A 19,756-nucleotide genomic window follows, 5' to 3' on the forward strand; every position below is an offset into this window, starting at 1 on the left:
TTGAATAATTATCTTAAAATTCAAATTCCGATTAGCAATTCAAATTATCTCTCACGTCATCCCCTCTCCCCTAATTTATCGTCACTCCAAATGATCAACCTACTGACTCTCCTAATCCTTCCACTCCCATCGCATCCCAAAATACTCTCGGTACAATGATGACTCCTCCACTGGAGCAGAAGAATGCATCAATGGGCGTGTCTTCTCTAAGACTATCAACATCCAGAAGTCTAATATCTAATTAATTATAACTTGAAGAATCAAACTTTTGTATGATATTGGACTGATTTGACAGCAAAATACTTATTATTTTCTTACTAGTGGCATCAATGGCCACTTTTTCTATTGCCAAAGATGAGAGAGACGAAGGGGAAAGGGAAGAGAGATGGTGGTAAAAATATGTATCTAGTTAGTTGTATGTGTATATACATGTATCTAATTAAAAATTTGCGTATCTCATAAAGTGTACACGTATATGAATTAAGATCATGTACCTATAAGAAAAATATTCTGATGCTCAAAAAAATGAGAAGAAATTTATTATTTTTTTGAATTTTTTGGGAGAGGAAATTCATGGAAGAATTGGAGAAGAAATTAATAGGAAAACGCGTGATTTCCTCCTAAATTGATGTGTTTACGTTACTTTCCATATTTAGATACATATAATTAGATGTATCTGCTTAGCATGTATCTAAGATACATGTATCTAAACTACCTTTTATATTTAGATACATATAATTAGATGTATCTGCATAGCATGTATCCGAGATACATGTATCTAAACATGTTATGTACATGTATCTGAAACCAAAATATGGTAGAAATTGTAATATCGAAAACTCACGGGAAGAGAGGTAATTAGCTCCTAAACTAGTGAGATTTATGTTGTTTGCCCAAAAAAGAAAGAGGTCATTCTTTTTTAAACAGACTAAAAAGGAAAGGAGGTCATTCATTTTTAAACGGAGGAAGTATTATTATTATATAGCGTTAATTTAAGTTTATTATAGAAACACATAAATTTTATATTCCATCTTTATTTTGGGGAATGGTGGGAGAAGAATAGAATCTAATTACAAATATGGGAAAACTTTGGGATAAGAGGAGAATATTGGATCTCAAAACAATTAGCACAAAGTTTTTAAGGATTCTCCTATTGACCCGCTTCCATTATTTTCTTTGACTATTTGAACTTTTGTAAGTGAAAAAATATGGTTTAAAATTCATAAACTAAAAGTCCATATTATCAAAATTCCAACGAATCAATATTTGATCTAGGTATAAGATTTTTCTCTAAGTGTTTTTGTAAGTCTAACATGCAAAAACCTTGATCTCGAGGAATAAAGATATCGTGAATCAGATTGAATGATGAATATTACACCCAATAATCATAAAATTAAAATATGTGGTCTTGAACTTTTGACTCTCGTTTACCACATAAGAAAACCTTCAACGTCAAAAGTCAAAAGTAAAACATTGTTAAATTTGAAGTTTTGTTCCTAGGACAAAGTGAAGTAAAAAAATCAAAATCGCTCACCCAAGATCATTCTTGTAAATCACCCCTTTGAAATTGCAAGTTAATATGTAAATAACACGAGATAGTTTAAAAAAAACACAAAAGAAGACGTCCTTTAATTAACTACTCCTTCCGTTTCATGTTAATTACTACTACTTACTATTAATTCACGTTCCTCTTTAATTAATATGATTAGTAAAAAAATCCAATACATGATGTATCTAAATTTTCTTAATTACTATACCTTGAAGGCAAGTTACAAGTTCATTAAATTGCATTATTTATGCTTCATGTAACTTTCACATATACCATCACCAAGAAATGACTATGTCAAGTGGAAATACAAAAAATAACGTTGTTATTCTAATTTGCTTTTCACTAATTGTATTTTCATGTTTTTTTGAGGTTTCTAATGCCATAAAGTACATAAAATTTCCATCACCTCTAAATGAGACTAAAAATCAACCAAAAATTCCAGCAAATCCTTATACAAGAGGCTGCAGTCCTTTAACTCGTTGTCGTGGTGGTAATTTGGACCGCACCCGGGGTGATGGCGACTAATTCTCGGATATCGGGTTCTAGCTCTGAGAAAGCAATGTTACAAATAAGTCAATAACGATTAATAATTTGTGATATTGAGTTTAAGATTTTTTATCAATAACAAAACACTTTATTCTTATGTAACAATGTTCACAAATTCGACATGAGAAATTGGTTCTTGATTTATTTATTGCTATATCTTTTTTTTGAGAAAAATCTTAAATCGACCCCTTATTTTTGGGTTAGATTCAATATCATCTTTGTTCTTCTACATGAAGCACTAATGGTCCTCCATATTTATAGTAATTAGTACATTTTTGGTCCACCCTCATACTTTAAAGGGTATTTGAATTGACTTAAAAGTTGGTCAAACCTACTTTTAAGTCAGTTTTTGACTTCTGAAAATGTTTGACAAATATAAAATAACTTAAAATAAGCCAAAAATAACTTAAAATAAGTTAGTAAGTTTTTGTCAAGGTTAAAAAAATAATTAAAATAAGTTTAAAATGACTTAAAATAAGTTTAAAACCAAAAATAAGTATCCTCTACTTTTTATTTTTTGACTTAAAAAAATTGTTTAAGTTTGACTTTTTATTTTTTATTTAAGAACTACTTTTTTTAAGTCAATCCAAATGGGTTCATAGTCTCTCTCTTCTTCATTTTTTTAAAAAAAAATTAGAAGTTCATCACGTCAATTTATTTCACGTGCAATAGCATAAAGGTGAGAGCACTCTTCTTCTCATCTTTGCTCAAATGAAGTAATTGTTTCTACTTATCATAGAGAGGAAAAAGACTTAACATTTCATATACTAAATTGTGGACAAAATAAAACGTTAAAAATAGACGATAATTTGAAAAAGGACAAAAAATATATAAATATTGCAAATATAAGGAACTATCAATTCCCCGTATGAAAATTTTAAGTTTGACTATATTTGATCCACCACTAATTTTGGTTAAAATTTTAACTAACCACAAATTGTTTTTGAGACCAAGGAATAACAAATAGTAGTCTCTATCCAAATTTCAACGGAATTCCTCGAAATTCGTACTACCTTAGGCTATTTTTACATATTAATAGAATTGAACATTAGTATAAATATTAACAAACTTTTAATGTCCATATACATCAAAAAAACATATCGAAGAAATGGCTTCAATAAGTGGAAACAAAAACATTAATGTTATTATTGTTCTTTGCTTCATTTTACTTATCACATTTTCAAGCTCTGCGAAGGATGTTTCCGATAGCAAAAAACATATAAAGTTTCCACCAAATCATAGTACTAGCGGCGAAAAATCAAAAAATCCACCTAATCATTATCACAGAGGATGCAGTGCTCTAACTCGTTGTCGCAAAGATACAGATAGCCAACCCTAAAAAGGTCCATTCGCGTCATTATATATATGTTGAAAATATAAAAAATATCTACAATATTAATATACTTTAATACTATTATGTTATTTAATCGTTTCTTCGAAGAGTTATGTATCAATTCATGTATATGTGAAATAAACATGAGGAATTAATAAATTATTTGCTCTTCGATTTTACATGAATAATCGGTTTCCCTCTGATCTCTATAGTAACATACACATTCTTATAACTAATTAGTCAATTAATTTCGAAATTTATTTTTTATTTTGGGGAGAAATTCAAATTCGCGCTCCTTAATTATCGCGCAAGGTGAATAATACTTTAAGCCCACAAAAGCATCTGATTTAAGCGCCAAAAATAGAGCCCCAAGTAAATGAAATCATCTGATGAAAAAAAAGTAAAACAAATCATTTTTTTCTTTTTCTTTTTTCAATTCAAATAGATTTATAAACTACATTCAAATATAGGAAGTTATTGGCATTCTACTTAAAAAATGTACCGAACCATTTCTTTTATTTTGATTTGATGAAATTGAAATACTCCAAATGTATGATATTACTTTTGATATTCTACTTATTGGTAAAAAAAAATTAACATTGCTAAATATTAGGTTAACTTTGACTATTTTTTAAAAGATTACCTATATGTGAATGATAGAGATACGTGTAGGTCGAGTCGGATTGAGAATTTGTAAATGATAGAGATTAGAGATACATATAGGTTGAGTCGGATTGAGAATTTGTGAATGATAGAGATACGTGTCGGTCTAGTCGAATTGAGAATTTGGGAATGATAGAAGTTAAAAAATATAATTTGCTCGCTAAGAACTAATTTGATCTCTGTAAAGTTCTCAAAATATTTTAATTTCGTTATAGAATATACGCTCTTTCACTAGTACTAGCTATTTTTCTTTCAGACGTATATTTTCCTCTTTCTTTTTTAAATTTTTTATTTTCTTCTTATTATTTTGATGAAACCATACATTTGTAATAAAATGAGGTTTCAATACAAAAACTAAAGTTAGTAACATCGGATGGACAAAATATTCACCTATATTTTGTAGTATCAAAATTTTAACAAACCACAAAACATTACGAGAAAAGGGAATAAGAAATATCTTTGTCCAAATTTCAATGGAATTCCTCAAAATTCGTACTACCTTAGGCTATTTTTACATATTAATAGAATTGAACATTAGTATAAATATTAACGAATTTTTAGTCTCTAATATCCACAAAAAAACATAACCAAGAAATGGCTTCAACAAGTGGAAACAAAAGCATTAACGTTGTTATTGTTCTTTGCTTCATTTTACTTGTCGCATTTTCAAGCTCTGCAGAGGTTTCAGGCAGCAAAAAATACATAAAATTTCCACCAAATCCTAGTGTTGGAGGTAAAAAAACAAAAACTCCAGCTAATCATTATCACAGAGGCTGCAGTCGTTTAACTCGTTGCCGGGGCTAGCAATTCAGATGACCACTCCAAAGGCCCCCTGAAAAGGTCCGATCCAACGGATTTAAATTAAGTTATATACGTTGACAATGTAAAGATTATTTACACTATCAATATAATTTGACATGTCATTTATGCAATGTACTATGCTAAACGTTATTTCAAGATAAGTGTATCCAAACATTTGATCACTCTTTGACTTACATGGCAAAAAGAAGCAAAATATTGTACAATGTACTCAAAAATTTAGAAGGGAAAACAACCCGATACGAGTTAAAGTCTATACTGCAAGATCAAACACTCTCTAATGTCTTTACCTTGATTATCCGAGATCAACAGACGCGTGATATTTCTCATTTAAGTTATCATTCAGCAGAAAGAAAAATGATCTTCACTTAACTTACTAAAAGGAAATGAATTCGCTACTATGATTGAAATGTTCCAGCAGTAAGTAGACAAAAGTGAAGAGTGGAGTACCAATGCAAGATCGAAAAAGGCTTCTCTCCTCCAAGCTTTGATATGTTCTACATTCCAAACGCCTTTTACACAGAACGAGTAGCAAAGCCCCGATCAACCATCTTCTCCACCAATTCTTCGTGTTTCCTTAGTTGCCCTGCCTTTCTTAATTGTTTTAGAACCATGTCATAAACCGACTCACTTGGTCTCAAGCACTTTTCCTCAATCATTTCTCTGAAATATTTATATGCATTATTCCAATGTCCCATCCCACAGTACATGGAAATCAGAATCTTGAAAGTGTTCACGTTAGGCTCTACTTCATTCTCGTCCATTTCTTTTCTGAGCTTGATAACCATGTCAGTAGATTTTGATTCCACAAACATCTTCATCAATATATTGCACGTCACTGTATTAGGCTTACAGTTCAACTCCTTCATCTTGGCATACAATCGATGAGCAGCATTTACATCACGAGCCTTGGCAATGCATCTAAAAATAGGGTTAAAAGTAGAAGCATTTGGTTCACATCCTTTCTTAGCCATAACGTTAACCACCTTAAGAGCTTCGTCACGATTCTCATCCCTACAATGAGCATCGATCAAAAAGTTATACGTGATAACATCAGGAGAGCATGATAGTCTCTTCATCTGATTATACACCTGGAGTACCTTCTCTGTTCTCCCTGCCTTCACGTGGACACGCATAAGGTTATTAAACGTAATAGCATTAGGTTGACAACCAACATCAATCATCTCCGACAAAACATCATAGGCACGAGTAGTTTGCCCCGACCTACACAATGCATCAATCACAATAGAATAAGTATACACATTAGGCTGGACCCCTGCATCCTTCATATCTCGAAAAATCCTTTCTGCTTCGGATATATTACCTGCTCGACACCAACCATGAACCAAACTAGTGTATAACACAACATCAGCCTCGAATTTATCCTTCAAGCTATCAAAAAACGATTGTGCTTCAGCTGCCCTTCTTTTCTTACACAAAATCCCTATAACTACAGAAAAAGCATTCCTATCTGGCTTACAATCATAATCCTCCATTCGATTAAACGTATGAACAGCTTCAGAAGCAAGACCAGCACGAACATAACGACGAATCAAAATCGAAAAAGTTTCAATTGGGATTTTGATATTTTTCAGTTTCATTGAATCAATCAAATGCCAAGCAACATCAAATTGACGTACCTTTCCAGCAAGATCAATCATTTCATTGTAAGGCTCAGGATTTAAGAAAGATCCACACGAATCACGAGCTGCAGCCCAATTGAAGAAAGCTAGAGCCTGTGAAAATGGGATACCATGGCGAACCGACCCGCATTTATCGATGACCCGGCTGACGACCGGCGGGGAAATGGACCGGTTATCGAAGATACTAGAAAAATCGAAGGAGAGAGTTGGGAAAGTGATGTTAGGGTTTAAGGGAATGGAAGTAGGAGTAGCTGTAGGGTTTTTCCGGTGATGGTCTTTGATTAAAGAATGAATCTTTTCAGCTATTTGAGCTTCTTCTTCAGATAACACCTCAGTTCGGCAAATGGGTCCCTCATTTTCACCGTCGCTGTCACTGCCGCCGCCTCCTCCGGCGGCGGCGGCGATCTCAGAGGTTGAAACAGAGCTGAAGAATCTAAATTTGCTCTGAGAAGAGAATGAACTGAGGAAATAGCGGCAGAAATTCAAGCGTGCCATAGATTTTGTGACGGCCATGGATTCAGCTGTGTTCAGGAATTTGCTGCTAACTACTAAACTATGTACCCCACCTCACTCCCACTCCCCACCCCAAACACTTTTTTTTGAAACCCTAATAATTTCTTTTATTTAATTAAAAAAAGATTGAAGAAAAAAAACTAATCCAATTCTTTTTCGAATTAGGAATGGTTTTAATACTACTAAAATTAGAACAATTTTTTTTCCTAACCCGTGTTGCTTGTTGTTTATAAATAACGAAATTATAGTCCTTTGACATTTACATTGCACCAAATTAGTTAAAAGTAAATTATGATAATCTTTTATACCGATGCAGATATCTAATGAAGAAGTGAAGCTTATATTAATAAAGGATTTGCAACTATCTCTATCAAAATCTGAATATTAAAACAACGTTATGTAAAGCTCAAAGAATCGATGTTAAGCAATGGCGTTAAAGTGATTGGGAGTTGAAGACGATACTGTATGACTCAATGGAAAAGGCTTCATGTGAAACGTTCTTAGAATTTGTTAGTGATAATATTGTTTGGCATTTGAGACGTTGGGTTAAAAGTGTTCTTGGTCCCAATACTTAATTTGCGTAGAAATGATAATACTTGTAATCACGAAGTGATAATATAAAATTTACAAGTAGATATTTTAAAGCTTCATAATGTTTATATATTTTTGCAAGTACTTAGTAAATTTTTTATTCTATATATATAAATTATTTCCAATCATTCGTATTATGCCTTCTTTTATTTATCCTTGCTTAACTAAAATACACAAATAACTAGTTATTATTGCTTGTTAATTAAAATCTTAATCTTATAATAATGATATATATCATACTTAATAGCAATACTAACAATTAGTAAAATATATCTCTAATTAAAATAGATATATCAAATTAACAAAAGTCAAGTAATAGAAAACGAAAAGTATCATTCTAGAAATTTGATATGAAATATGAACGGGTTGAATTTTGACCCATTTTCGAACCCGAAATTGCCAACGCTATTTTCCAACTTCTCTTCCCTCTCTAAAATGCTAATTTCCCCAAGTGTTCTTGCCAACAACAAACAGATTCCTTCTCTCTTTCATTAATTCCAGTCAGTAATTTGCAGATTTCTGTAACAGGTTAGATCTCAAATGTTTTCTCTAATTAGGGTTCAAAATACGTATTTTTTATATTTTAATTATTTTTTTCTGCTTTGTATCTCTTTCTGAATGATATTAAAGTTGCTAACTTTGAGTTGATTTTTTTCTGTGAACCGAATTGTTTATGCTATAATTAATTACCCAATAAAAGCTACGTTGTTCTTGTTGTTGCTTTTTTTTTTGGGGAAATGTCAAATTTATTGTATTATGCTGCCAAATTGCCAATACATTGTTTAATTTAACTGAGATGTTGATTACATTGTGTTTATTCAGTTTTTATGCTCAATCATATTGTCAACTGTTAGAAAAGGTGCCAGGGAAGAATAAATTGATGTATTATGTGTTGCTATGGGAGCTTACTGCTTGAGCTATCTTTTTTATATTCTAATTCATCTTTTTCTTTTAATGTGTGCCAAAGTTTGGTTCTTTGCTGCTAATTTTCTTTTTTTCTGTGGTGTTCAATAATATATTTGCTTTGAAATCTATGGTTAGCAACTTTTAAAACTTGAATTTTGATTAAACTGAATGGAACGAGTATGTAGATTCTCCGGTAGTCCTCCCATTGTCTGACCTGGAGCTCTTTCTCTACACAGCGGTCAAATGAAAAAGAGAAGTCGTTTTTTTGGTTTCGTTGTATCTCTAGTCCTATAGTGGCATCGCAGTAGAAAGGTGTTCTAAGTTCGATTGAAATTGCTTTTGTTAGATACATGCCAGCATGCTAGTGTATTTGTTCCATCACGTAGTATCTTGAGTACAATTTGTTTCTTATTTTATCCCAAAAAGGGGTCTTGAGAGTCAGCTGGATTTTTTTTCCAACACCTAGTATCTTGCATACCACAAGACATGCACCGCTTCTTTCCCTTCTGTTCTCTTTCTGCTGCTGTGTTTGATAGCATTCTTAAGAAACTCAAGACTGTTCTGTGTGGATGTTGGTAAATTCTGAAGAAACGTGTTTTTAACTTGGATCATTTCTTTCACTTCACTTTGATCTACTGGCTTTTTCTTGTGAAATATGACAATTTGATAAAATATGCCTGCTTTAAAGTCTTATTTCTCTGCCCCTACCAGCCAAGTCACTGAGGTGAAAGATGACTGCTAATATCCAAAAATTCCGAAATCTTTCAACTGCTATGAGCCATAGTTTCGAGTCAAGATGTCTCTTGCATCACTATCGCTTTCTGCACCATGGTCCAGACACTATGGAGGAATTATTGGATAGACATGTGGTCAAAAAGGAGAAGAGCCTTGATGATGACGAGAACGAGCTCCTAAATAGACAGCGACTCACTAGCAGTCGCCGTGAGGCTCTAAGTCTCTACCGAGATGTCATCCGTGCTACTCGGTTCTTCATGTGGGCCAACTCTCAAGGCAACCTGTGGCGTGATGTACTCAGGGAAAATGTCCGAAAGGAGTTTGAGGAGGCACGATTTGAGAGAGATCCAGAAGTCATCACCAGGTTGCTTATTGGAGGCCGGGATGCTCTGCAAGCTGCTTTGGATAAACTTGCTGAGAAACAAAAGCAAGAAATCGATAAGCAACGTGGCAATTCAAATACTCCTTGATATTCTGGTTAGTCAGATTTTTTTCCCTCAATACACACCCATCAAATAACATGTTTTTCTCAGAATATTATCTACAAGATATATTACCACATACAGGATGACATTAACTTCAGTTTCTTTTAGCGTTGAGCATTATTACATTTATTTTTTTGATAAGTTTGTTATTGGAACTGATTGGGTGATTGGATAATCTGAAGTAGGATTCAAGTTAGATGCCGATTAGTCGACTTTTGGCACATACTTAAAACCTTTAATACAGATTGACTTTTGGTCAATAGAACTCAAATGAATAAAGTAAGGTTAATTTTGCAGGAAAGTTACAATTAGCAGCACTTCCCTACATTGGATATAAATGCAGAACCGGAAACACTAACAAATTTGTGTCTCATTCAAAAGGTCGATGGATGACCACATAAATCAATCAGAAAAAGGAGAATGATAGCAATTTGATATGTTGTGTGCCTTCCTCTCACTGCAATATCATGAATTTGTCCGAATGATAGCAATTTGCTATCTTTTTAGCTCTCTAAACTTGGTTTTCCAAGATCAAACCTTGTAGTTAAAGGTCAGGCTTAGTTCCCCTTTTACAAAGATTCTTCTCAAGTGCCTATAAAATCAAGACACAGTTTCAACGTTAAAAAAAGAAAAATGTTTGGAAGTTGGAACTATTGACATCAGTGTCAGACATGTTTATTTGATAAATGTATGTCTTCTTTGCAATCAAACTTGATAGTATCTACTATACATTACTAGTACTTTTCATTGCATAGTTAGCAGAGCTAAATTGTAAATGTAGGTTAACATTCGAAAAATGAAGCTTTATTTTGGAGTAAATAGCTTTCCTCGTGTAGAATTAAAAGTAGACCAATGAGATGGAGAATTAGAATCATGTTCACGAGCTCGCAAAGCTTGGTTATTGCTTGCAAATGAAAATTCAGTCCCTTCCTCAGTAATAATAGGGTGATGTTACTGTTTGAAGCTTATTAATGTCAATTTAACAATCAAAGTACTAGTGGGCTCAGGGGCGGAGTCAAGTAGGGGCAAGGGATTCTGCGGAAAGTTGCAAGGCTAAAATTATTCTTTATATATATAGTAGATGTTGAATCTTCTTTGCTTCTTCATATTCTTGAACCCCCTTAGTGAAAATTCAAGCTCCATCACTACGTAGGCTGGGTTACTTCACAATCCTGATGTGCTATTCAATTCATTCTCCCATCCACCCTTCTTTTCTCCATTGTTGAATGATATTCAGCTATGCTAATTGTGCAGGTGTTGTGAAATGTACAGTGATAGTTCAAGAACCTTAACAAGTGAAGCTCTTCCGCGTGGAGATTATGCAATACAATTGTAATCGTTATAATCTTTTTGTTACTCTTTCAACCTTCATTATACTTGTACTTTCCAGAAACAGGAGAAACTTTAGAGAATTTTTAGACTTGTTTGGTTTGTGTAGGGATTTAACCTTGTCTGTTTAATGGTCATAAGCTTAAGTGCCACATAGCAGAGGCCCTTAAGCTATTCGAAAAGTTCCATATTGTAACAAAGCCAGAGCCAGAATTGAAGCTTACGACTTTGGGATTCTAGTTTTGTTAAGTTATTGAATTCTGAAATTGATAATTTGTATATATTCAAATGAACTCTTAAGACAAAGCCTGGGTTCGTACTAAAGCTATTGATTGGGTTTTAAGAAATAGTTAGCTTAAGATGTTAATTCACATTATGGTTTCTGATTATATACTCATGTAGTTGATTGATGAGCGTTTAACTTGAAGCAGAAGATATTATCGCGAGCAGATGCATTAATCAAAATTGTTTTTACCGTCAATGTCTTTATCCTATTGAAATTATGACTTAATTTGGTGAGAGTTCATCAATTAATCAATCTAATTAAATATTGTTAAAACAAGAGAAAGAGAACTAGATTCAGTGTGCTCTATTTCGAAAACCAGGGGCTTTTTATCCCTTTTCAAACAAAATACGAAAGCTCAATCCCCAATCAGGTAATTTTGAAAAACAACATAAAGGACTAATTTGTCATTTCACGTAAACCGTTATTTTTAATCTTCTTCCAGCATAATCTAAAAATACATAAAAATATAAATTCTCTCTTACAAGTTACAATTCACCGTCAAATAAGACTTCCTATACGATTTTCTCAATTTCTCCGATTCATTTTTTCCGTTCGACGAACTCTCACCGGAAAAAGCAACTCCGTTGCCGGGAAATACTCTTATTTGATAAACGAATGCTGCATTAAATTTGATCAATCTAGGGTTTTTGTGAAGATTGTAGTGAAGCAATGGCGAAGGGGAGGTTGAATCGGCATCAAGGAAAGAGATCATCGACAGTGGTTTTAGTGCTTTCGATGCTTCTGATGCTAACAGTTGTGCTTCTAATGCTTCTCGCTCTTGGCATTTTTAATCTTCCTGTTGGTTCTGATGATGAGTCGTCTTCGACTGTTCAGGATCACATCAAGTTCAAGCGGTTCAACTTAGATATGTACGTATATTGTTTTGGATTTCGGAGAATTGATTAATTGCACTGATTTTATATGCTTGGAGTATGTTTTAACTGTTGCTTCTGATCCAATGAGTTTTTGTTGGACTGTATTTCTGAGTAGAGATTCATTTGCAGAGGGGAAGGTGACGGACTAGGGAAAAGAGGGGAACAATGGACGGAGATCTTGTCTTGGGAGCCTCGTGCATTTGTTTACCACAATTTCTTGGTGAGCATGTCACTCTTAGACATTTTTGGTCTGATTTTGTTAATTTGTTCTTGTCTACGGAATTGTTAGCAAAATATTCATAGAGGTGAGCTAAGGTTTAGTTGTGGTTACATTACATTAGTTTGGTATTTGGTTAAAGATTTATATGCTCATGTAGGGGTGGGATTTTGCCATTTTGGGAGCCTCTAGTTTTATAGTATTACTCATTTGCATTGATGGTTCATTATTTAGCATGAGGATATCCATAGAAGTGAACTAAGGTTTTAGTTATTGTTGTTACATTAAATTAGTTATGGTGTTTGGTTAAGGATTTGTATGCTCGTGTATGGTGAGATCTAGTGAACTTGCCTGAACATGATTGGTGCGATCACACTAGTAGCAAGAGACGCAGGTGGTGACAATTGAGAGGTTGTCACTGAGCATTCCTAGGCATGTGGGAAAAGAGGTCAAATGGAAAGGCAAGGTCATACGCTTGCTTGGCTCCATGTGGAGTATAGCTCACTTCCAAACATCTGTTTGGGGAACGGGAAAACACCCGTGCTAATTTTATAGAACTACTCATTTGCATTAAAGGTTAGTTATTTAGTGTTAGAATAGAAAGACCAAAATAAAGCATAATGGTTCCAAAGTATTCATTTAGTATACCCAACCAATTTGAGGCTGGATGTGTGTTAGATCATACTAATTATAACGTGTGTTTTCTTTTGTGATTCACCAAGGTATTGTAAAATGGAAAAGTTTTAATTTGACAATGTGGTTTGCATTTCGACAGTCCAAGGAAGAATGTGAATACTTGATAAATCAAGCTAAGCCTCACATGGTGAAGTCATCAGTTGTTGATAGCAAAACCGGTCAGAGTAAAGATAGCAGGTTTGTATTGATAATTTCTTCACTTTCATTAACTGCCAGTTTGCCACAACAAGCATCTTTAAAGTCTTTTCGTCATCTATAATATTTTTCTTTTAGTAGCTTGGTTTAGAGACAATTCTTTTTGCCCTTCATTCCAAACCAATATCTGATACTATTTCAGTTTGAGGACACCTCAAAATGTCTGTCTCCATCCTATTTAATAGTACTATTTATTTTATGCAACTTCTACACAGTGTAAGAACTAAATTTGAGCGATGTTTTCCACTGCTATCAGAAAGTAGACAAATCTTACTAACATTTTAAAATTTGTGCTGGATTAAATTAAATGGTGTCATCTAAATAGGATGGAGGAGGGAATAATTTTTCCCTATGTTGCTTGGACTCTTCAAAAGTGAAACCGACTGTTTGTCGGATCCTTCAGAAGTAGTGCATTTTTGCAGGATACGACACCTGAGCGGCATCATTTATTGGAGAGTCCGAACAACATAGGTTTTTTCTATGGAACTGATGTTCTGACAGTTTCATATAACAGGGTTCGTACAAGTTCGGGAATGTTTTTGAGGAGGGGGCGAGATAAAATTATCAGAAATATTGAGAAGAGGATAGCAGATTATACATTCATTCCTGCAGGTATGAGGACTGTGCGATACCATACAAAAATCATAGCGTATGATCTCTTTGTTGTCATTGTCATCCACAAGTTCTTGTTAAAAAATTATATATGGGAAACATTCTCCGATTACGTGCTTTATTTGTTTTTTATAAGAAGCAATGGCTGTATACTTAAAACCTCTAAGTAGTAATCATTAAATTCAAATTTTTCTATTACTTTAATTTTGAAGGTTTAGATAGTTAAGCTTAACTCAAGTGAGGTTTAGGATATTTAACTTCCAGTTTATTCATGTTAGTTGCAGAACTTAAATGTATATTGTCCTGTCTAGAGATATCTTGGGCTGTTTTTATGCAATTGCCTTCAAAATATGATCTTACTAGTTTGGTTTTCCTCTTCACAACACAAAAACGCGAGTGGGTGATTCTATTTTTGTTTATCAGATTCACTAATGTTAATTTTAAGGGAAATGAAGATTGATTCTATGCAGACGTGTTTTCATCCTCTGTTAGGAACATAATAATGCTTTACTTCCCTTGTGAATTCCCTGATTAGCTTAGCTTGTTTACAGAACATGGAGAAGGTCTACAAGTCTTACATTATGAAGTTGGACAGAAGTATGAGCCTCATTATGACTACTTTCTTGATGACTTCAACACCAAAAATGGGGGCCAACGCATAGCTACTCTTCTCATGTATCTGTAAGGCTTATAATTCCTCAAATAATTACATGATAGATATGGATATGGTAGAAGTTCTGATTTTTTTCTAAGTTGCATCCATAATGAATACACAGTGATTACTTGTTTTATTTGCTTATCTGGGGAATATGCAGATCAGATGTTGAAGAAGGGGGTGAGACTGTTTTCCCAGCAGCAAAGGGAAACTTCAGTTCTAGTCCTGGGTGGAATGAGTTGTCAGAATGTGCCAAAGGTGGCCTCTCTGTCAAACCAAAGATGGGCGATGCTTTGCTTTTCTGGAGCATGCGGCCTGATGCTACTTTGGATCCGTCAAGTCTGCATGGTGCTTCTCTTTCTCCTTAATCTCCCACTATTAACACCCTTTAACCTTATTTAATGTAAAATGTTTTCCCTTTCCTTCCTTCCCTAGAAGAACTCTTATAGAAAAAGATGCAAGTTTACCTGTAGCAAACAGTTTAATTTGGTCAGTTTCTTCTTGTCTTGGGCAGTGGATGTCTGATTTTACTCCCTAAAAGAACTAGTTTTTTCTTTTAGTCACAGCTTTGATCTGCGCAACTTAACAATTTTATTCCAGGTGGTTGCCCTGTGATTAAAGGGAACAAATGGTCATCTACCAAGTGGATGCATGTTGGTGAATACAAGAGCTAATTTTCTTTCAAAAAGGTATCTCCATTTTGGAAATTATTTTCAAATATCTGTCTTAAAACTCCTCACAGTCAACTTTTCTCTTGATATATGCTGATTGATGATTAGAACATGGTCTCAAGTATCGTGAAAAGTATGTTGTGCACATGAACAAGTTAATAATCACCACAACCCTAACCGTTTACCTATAGGCTTGTGATTACTTGCAAACACTTGCGATTTCTGCCAATTCTATGGTAGCAATGGAATAGGCTTGTGAGACAGTTGGGGCCTCATGCTAGTGTCACATCAATTTCTCAAGTGCTACCATCTTTTAGAAAAAAACCAACTTCATCTCTCTCGCTCTCTTTCAAATTGAATGCAATTCATTTCTTTGACTCTGATAGCCAGAGAGAAGAAGAAAGCTTTCAGGATTTTATATAAATCCTGGCTGAGTTAGGTCCTTCCTGATTTGGGTAATATCATGTTAACCCTTAATTCTCCTTAACTCGTTGTCAACTCTCTATCTCCAATTTTACCAAAATTGCATGACTTTTTTTAGAATTAATATATTTTGCTCTATATCAAAATGTAAGCACTTTAGCTGTAAAATGTGAAAGAATCTGTACTTGCCTTCATGGAAACTGCATTTTCACTATGGTTATGACCCCTTTTTCTTGCATTTCAGATATTTAGGCCGAGTTACAAGGGGTAATGGATCCCAACCTTATTGTAGTTGCGGAGAATGGTGCTTGCTTGGGTTGTTTAGACTTCTGGGGCAGATGTGATGCTTATTTGCCAGACTTCTATTAACATATACGCAGGCCATTTGCTTGCCGGTTTTGAAGAACTATTGCATATTTGTGGTTTCTGAATATACCGTTGTGGTAGTCTAGTTAGGTCAGAATAGTTGGCAGCTAAATGTATTAGAAATAAGAGTTTGAATTATGTTATCTATTGCGTGGTGCTAGGTTTTACAGACTGATTTACTGTAATGTTCTTCGGAAAATGAAAAAGAGAGATAATGGTACAAAAACACACAAGAAGTATAAGGAAATTCATTAATTTCAAGGTGTGTTTTGACAAATAGTTCAAATAGGAAACTCGCAAAAGAATGTACTTCTTCAGGTGTCACCTTCTCGACTTCTGCTGATAAAATATAGGAGAGTAATTTAACTATATAACAACAAAAGAATAAATTCATTATAGCTATCTATTACATTATCAAAACTGTGTTCGAGATGTCAGCGTATGAGAAAATTTAGTTGAACTAGTATCAAAGAATCTGCTGCTCCTTTTGCATGGACATTCAATCAAAACAATGTATCATGTTGTGTTGAATTCATAAAACCTGAAAGTAAATTATTCACATCACCAAATGTGAGATACGAGGATTGGAATTATTAGTATTAGAAGTAATTTGGATGAGTTACCTTCTCAGTGTTAATGGCACGTAGATCGCTTAATATCTCAGCAAAATCAGGAGGAGGCAACCGTGTAAAATGTATATTCTCGCCTGTGAATGGATGCCTAAATCTGCAAATCAAGTCACATATCGATACTGATACATGTATATGTATTTAGTCATGCAGAATTGATGCAACATAATATTCAATGTTTACCCGAGGGTTAAAGCATGGAGGCAAGGTCTGTCAATTTGAGACACCAAGTGTGAAAGTTTCCCATGAAACATTGGTGGTGTTTTAGGCTGAAGAAGCGAAAGGGCCATGTTCTTCGTACCTCCATACATTTCATCACCCATAAGTGGTATACCTAGGTACTTCGCATGAGCACGTATCTGTTTCATTAAACTAAATGCTAAGAATAACGGGCTAGAAAGATTGAAGCACATATGTTTGAGATTTGAAAGAATGTAGTAAATCAAGATGGCAAAGCATGAAGTTGACAATGTTTAGGCAGAAGAATGAAAATTTGTCATGAGTAACTAAGAGTCCATGTGATATTGTGTACCTGATGAGTGCGACCAGTTTCTAGCCTCCATTCAACCAATGCCGAGCCACCCCCAGCAAGTTTTTCAATTACTTTATACCTGAAAATATGACTTGATTTATTTGTCACTGGAAGACTCACATCAGCATGTATTTTGAAGAGAAGCAAGTAGACCTTTACCACAAGGATTTCACATTTGTTTGGGGTGATCGTGCGTTGTGTGTGTGGGTTGAGGTGGATCTAAACGGAGCAGGGAAGGAACTGTGGAATTTGACATTCAAATACTAATTAACGCATTGCAAAGAAAACAAAGCATGAAAGAGTTTCCAGCACCTACTGACAGCATGACGGGATTTTCACTTTTAGGTGTCCCAGGGATAGCAGCCATACGGATTCTGTTATTAGAATCACGACCAATTGAAATATCAACGCGTCCTGCGACTGAAGCTGGTACCCCACAAGTAATGCTGACGTATACTCTCTTAATGGTATGTTTCTTAAACTGCTCAGCTAGACCGGCAAGGGAATGCTCGTTCTGTAGAGACAACATGAAAGATAATTAAATTAAGCAAGATAGTCTAGTAACACAAGCACACATTTCTTAGAAGGTAAAGGAGATAACTAGACATGAATTACCCATCTTCAGAGCTTGTAAGTAGGAATCACCTTCGCTACAACAAGCAATCCACTTGTTCCTTTGTCTAACCTATGCACAATTCCTGGCCGAACAGATGACTCACACATAACAGAAGAGTCATCATAATTAGGACTTCGATTGGCAGAAAACACGTTCAACTCATCATCAGAAGCATCCTCCACATCAGAAAGCACTTCCTCACCCGGAAATGAAACAGTAGGAAGACTGCAGTGATGAAGAATACCACTTACAAGCGTTCCAGTAGCATTTCCTGGTGCAGGATGAACTACCTGTATTGAAACAAAAATCCCATTGAGCTTTTCTAAAACAGTCAAGTAGTAGTTCAAACATCCGTGTTATTAATTTCAATCAATCTGTATCACTACTAGAACTAAGGAAATGGTTCAACTACACTGACATCCAGAATGGAACTATTACGTCAAACTTCATGTATCAAAGTTCTCTTCCTGATTAACAATGAGTATCTTCATGGTTAATGAACTTGTGCTCTAGAAATGGACAACAAAATAAAACTCTCAAATCCCTCTAATCCAAGAGCACATAAATCGAACAAGACTCCATAAAAAAAAACTACGGTAGGTGATTCCACTGTGGTCAAATGCTTGAATATCTCCATTCGCATGTAAAAAAAAAGAATTAATGTTCCATCAAAGAAAGATGCATAACATGCCTAAAACAACTACTTCCTCTGTTTCAATTTGTTTGTCTTACTTTTCTTTTTAGTCTGTTTAAAAAAGAATGTCTCTTTCTTTTTTCACCACCTCCGTGCCGAGTCAAAACCAGACAAACAAATTGAAACGGAGGGAAGTAGATTATTCTAAAGCTTACCATGTGAGCAGGCTTGTTAACAACAAGAACATGCTCATCTTCATACACTATATCCAATGGTATATCCTCTGGTTCAGCTCTTAAAGGCTTCAAATCAGCTATTGTACAATCAACCTTATCTCCACCTTTTACCATATGTGAGACCTGCAAAGTAAAAATCAAATCTTTACCAACAAAACTGAGAAAAATCCATAATTTTAAGCCAGTGAAATCCTTAAAGAAATGTTTAATCAGGCTCCAAATATCATGTAGAAATCCTGTTTTGACAACAATTTAATTTCAACTTTTCATGTGACGCGTTTAAAACTACGAAATTAAATAATATTTTGGTACATTCAATTATTGCAAAGATTTAATAGTAATATTATTTCAATTTTTTAGTATATGTATAATTTTGAGTGGAAAGCAGTGAGACCTTATCAGTGACACGTCCATTGACGGAAACAAGGCCAGAGCGGATGCTAGACTGAACACGAGCTCTACTAACTCCGTCGATCCGGGAACTGACCCATGAATCTAGTCGGAGCTTTCCGGTTTTGCCATCAACTGTTTCTTCGAGCTTGACGCCGGAGTAATTGGACCTCCGGCCGGGAATTTCATCCGGTGAGTCGTCGGAATCTGAGTCTCCGGGGAATTTGGTAAATGCTCTGCAAATGAAGCTTGAAACCCTAGAAAGAGAAAATGGTTTTGGGTTTTGTGGTAGCAAAGAGAACGACGTAGTATTGAGTGCTAGCATTGCCAATGTCCCTTGAGGATGGAAGGGATTAGCGGTATTTTCAGAACAGGTGAAAAAGAAGATGGATATGAAATAAAGCGTCGTCGTTTTAGGTAGAGATTTTTTTCTTGGAAATTTTCAGCTCGGTGTCTGGTAATAACATTGAAGTGGATTAAATATGGATTCATAGGGACTAGAGGCTTGAACTTAATGCCTCTGATTAAAGGTTGAGAATCAAATCATCTCAGTATAATCCATGTTAATCGGTGAACGTTCCTTGGTTGAATGTACTCTACCTTGTCCATTG

The 19,756-nt window shown here is 34.6% G+C and overlaps 4 protein-coding genes across 4 annotated transcripts; 2 read left to right on the top strand and 2 right to left on the bottom strand.

Moving 5' to 3' along the window:
• Positions 1-4,699: 4,699 nt before the first annotated feature.
• LOC125854377 (pentatricopeptide repeat-containing protein At1g20300, mitochondrial) lies at positions 4,700-7,124 on the bottom strand. The gene has a single exon (XM_049533908.1). It carries the CDS (start codon positions 7,064-7,066, stop codon positions 5,426-5,428), a length of 1,641 nt encoding a protein of 546 aa, XP_049389865.1. The 5' UTR covers positions 7,067-7,124; the 3' UTR covers positions 4,700-5,425.
• Positions 7,125-8,049: 925 nt separating this feature from the next.
• Positions 8,050-11,414, top strand: LOC125854410 (uncharacterized). Its single transcript, XM_049533944.1, has 3 exons — positions 8,050-8,185; positions 9,275-9,775; positions 11,038-11,414. Exon 2 carries the CDS (start codon positions 9,295-9,297, stop codon positions 9,766-9,768), a length of 474 nt encoding a protein of 157 aa, XP_049389901.1. The 5' UTR covers positions 8,050-8,185; positions 9,275-9,294; the 3' UTR covers positions 9,769-9,775; positions 11,038-11,414.
• Positions 11,415-11,766: 352 nt separating this feature from the next.
• On the top strand, positions 11,767-16,284 carry LOC125854400 (probable prolyl 4-hydroxylase 3). The gene is made up of 8 exons (XM_049533934.1): positions 11,767-12,267; positions 12,403-12,493; positions 13,266-13,363; positions 13,896-13,993; positions 14,545-14,674; positions 14,809-14,996; positions 15,249-15,337; positions 15,987-16,284. Exons 1-7 carry the CDS (start codon positions 12,068-12,070, stop codon positions 15,320-15,322), a joined length of 879 nt encoding a protein of 292 aa, XP_049389891.1. The 5' UTR covers positions 11,767-12,067; the 3' UTR covers positions 15,323-15,337; positions 15,987-16,284.
• A 423-nt stretch (positions 16,285-16,707) lies between these two features.
• Positions 16,708-19,555, bottom strand: LOC125854384 (RNA pseudouridine synthase 2, chloroplastic). The gene is given in 8 exon segments (XM_049533915.1): positions 16,708-16,834; positions 16,921-17,096; positions 17,270-17,348; positions 17,582-17,606; positions 17,609-17,783; positions 17,915-18,175; positions 18,735-18,878; positions 19,150-19,555. Coding segments are annotated over 8 exon segments (1,308 nt in total). The 5' UTR covers positions 19,471-19,555.
• Positions 19,556-19,756: the final 201 nt, after the last annotated feature.

This window comes from Solanum stenotomum, chromosome 2, assembly GCF_019186545.1.
Source record: "Solanum stenotomum isolate F172 chromosome 2, ASM1918654v1, whole genome shotgun sequence".
Taxonomy (NCBI): Eukaryota; Viridiplantae; Streptophyta; class Magnoliopsida; order Solanales; family Solanaceae; genus Solanum; species Solanum stenotomum.

Bases quoted from the DNA above. Each gene is read 5' to 3' on its own strand.
- LOC125854377 (XM_049533908.1), bottom strand. From the start codon at position 7,066: ATGGCCGTCACAAAATCTATGGCACGCTTGAATTTCTGCCGCTATTTC.
- LOC125854410 (XM_049533944.1), top strand. From the start codon at position 9,295: ATGACTGCTAATATCCAAAAATTCCGAAATCTTTCAACTGCTATGAGC.
- LOC125854400 (XM_049533934.1), top strand. From the start codon at position 12,068: ATGGCGAAGGGGAGGTTGAATCGGCATCAAGGAAAGAGATCATCGACA. The intron at 14,675-14,808 runs GTAAGGCTTATA...GGGAATATGCAG, and splicing joins GCTACTCTTCTCATGTATCT to ATCAGATGTTGAAGAAGGGG. The intron at 14,997-15,248 runs GTGCTTCTCTTT...ATTTTATTCCAG, and splicing joins GGATCCGTCAAGTCTGCATG to GTGGTTGCCCTGTGATTAAA.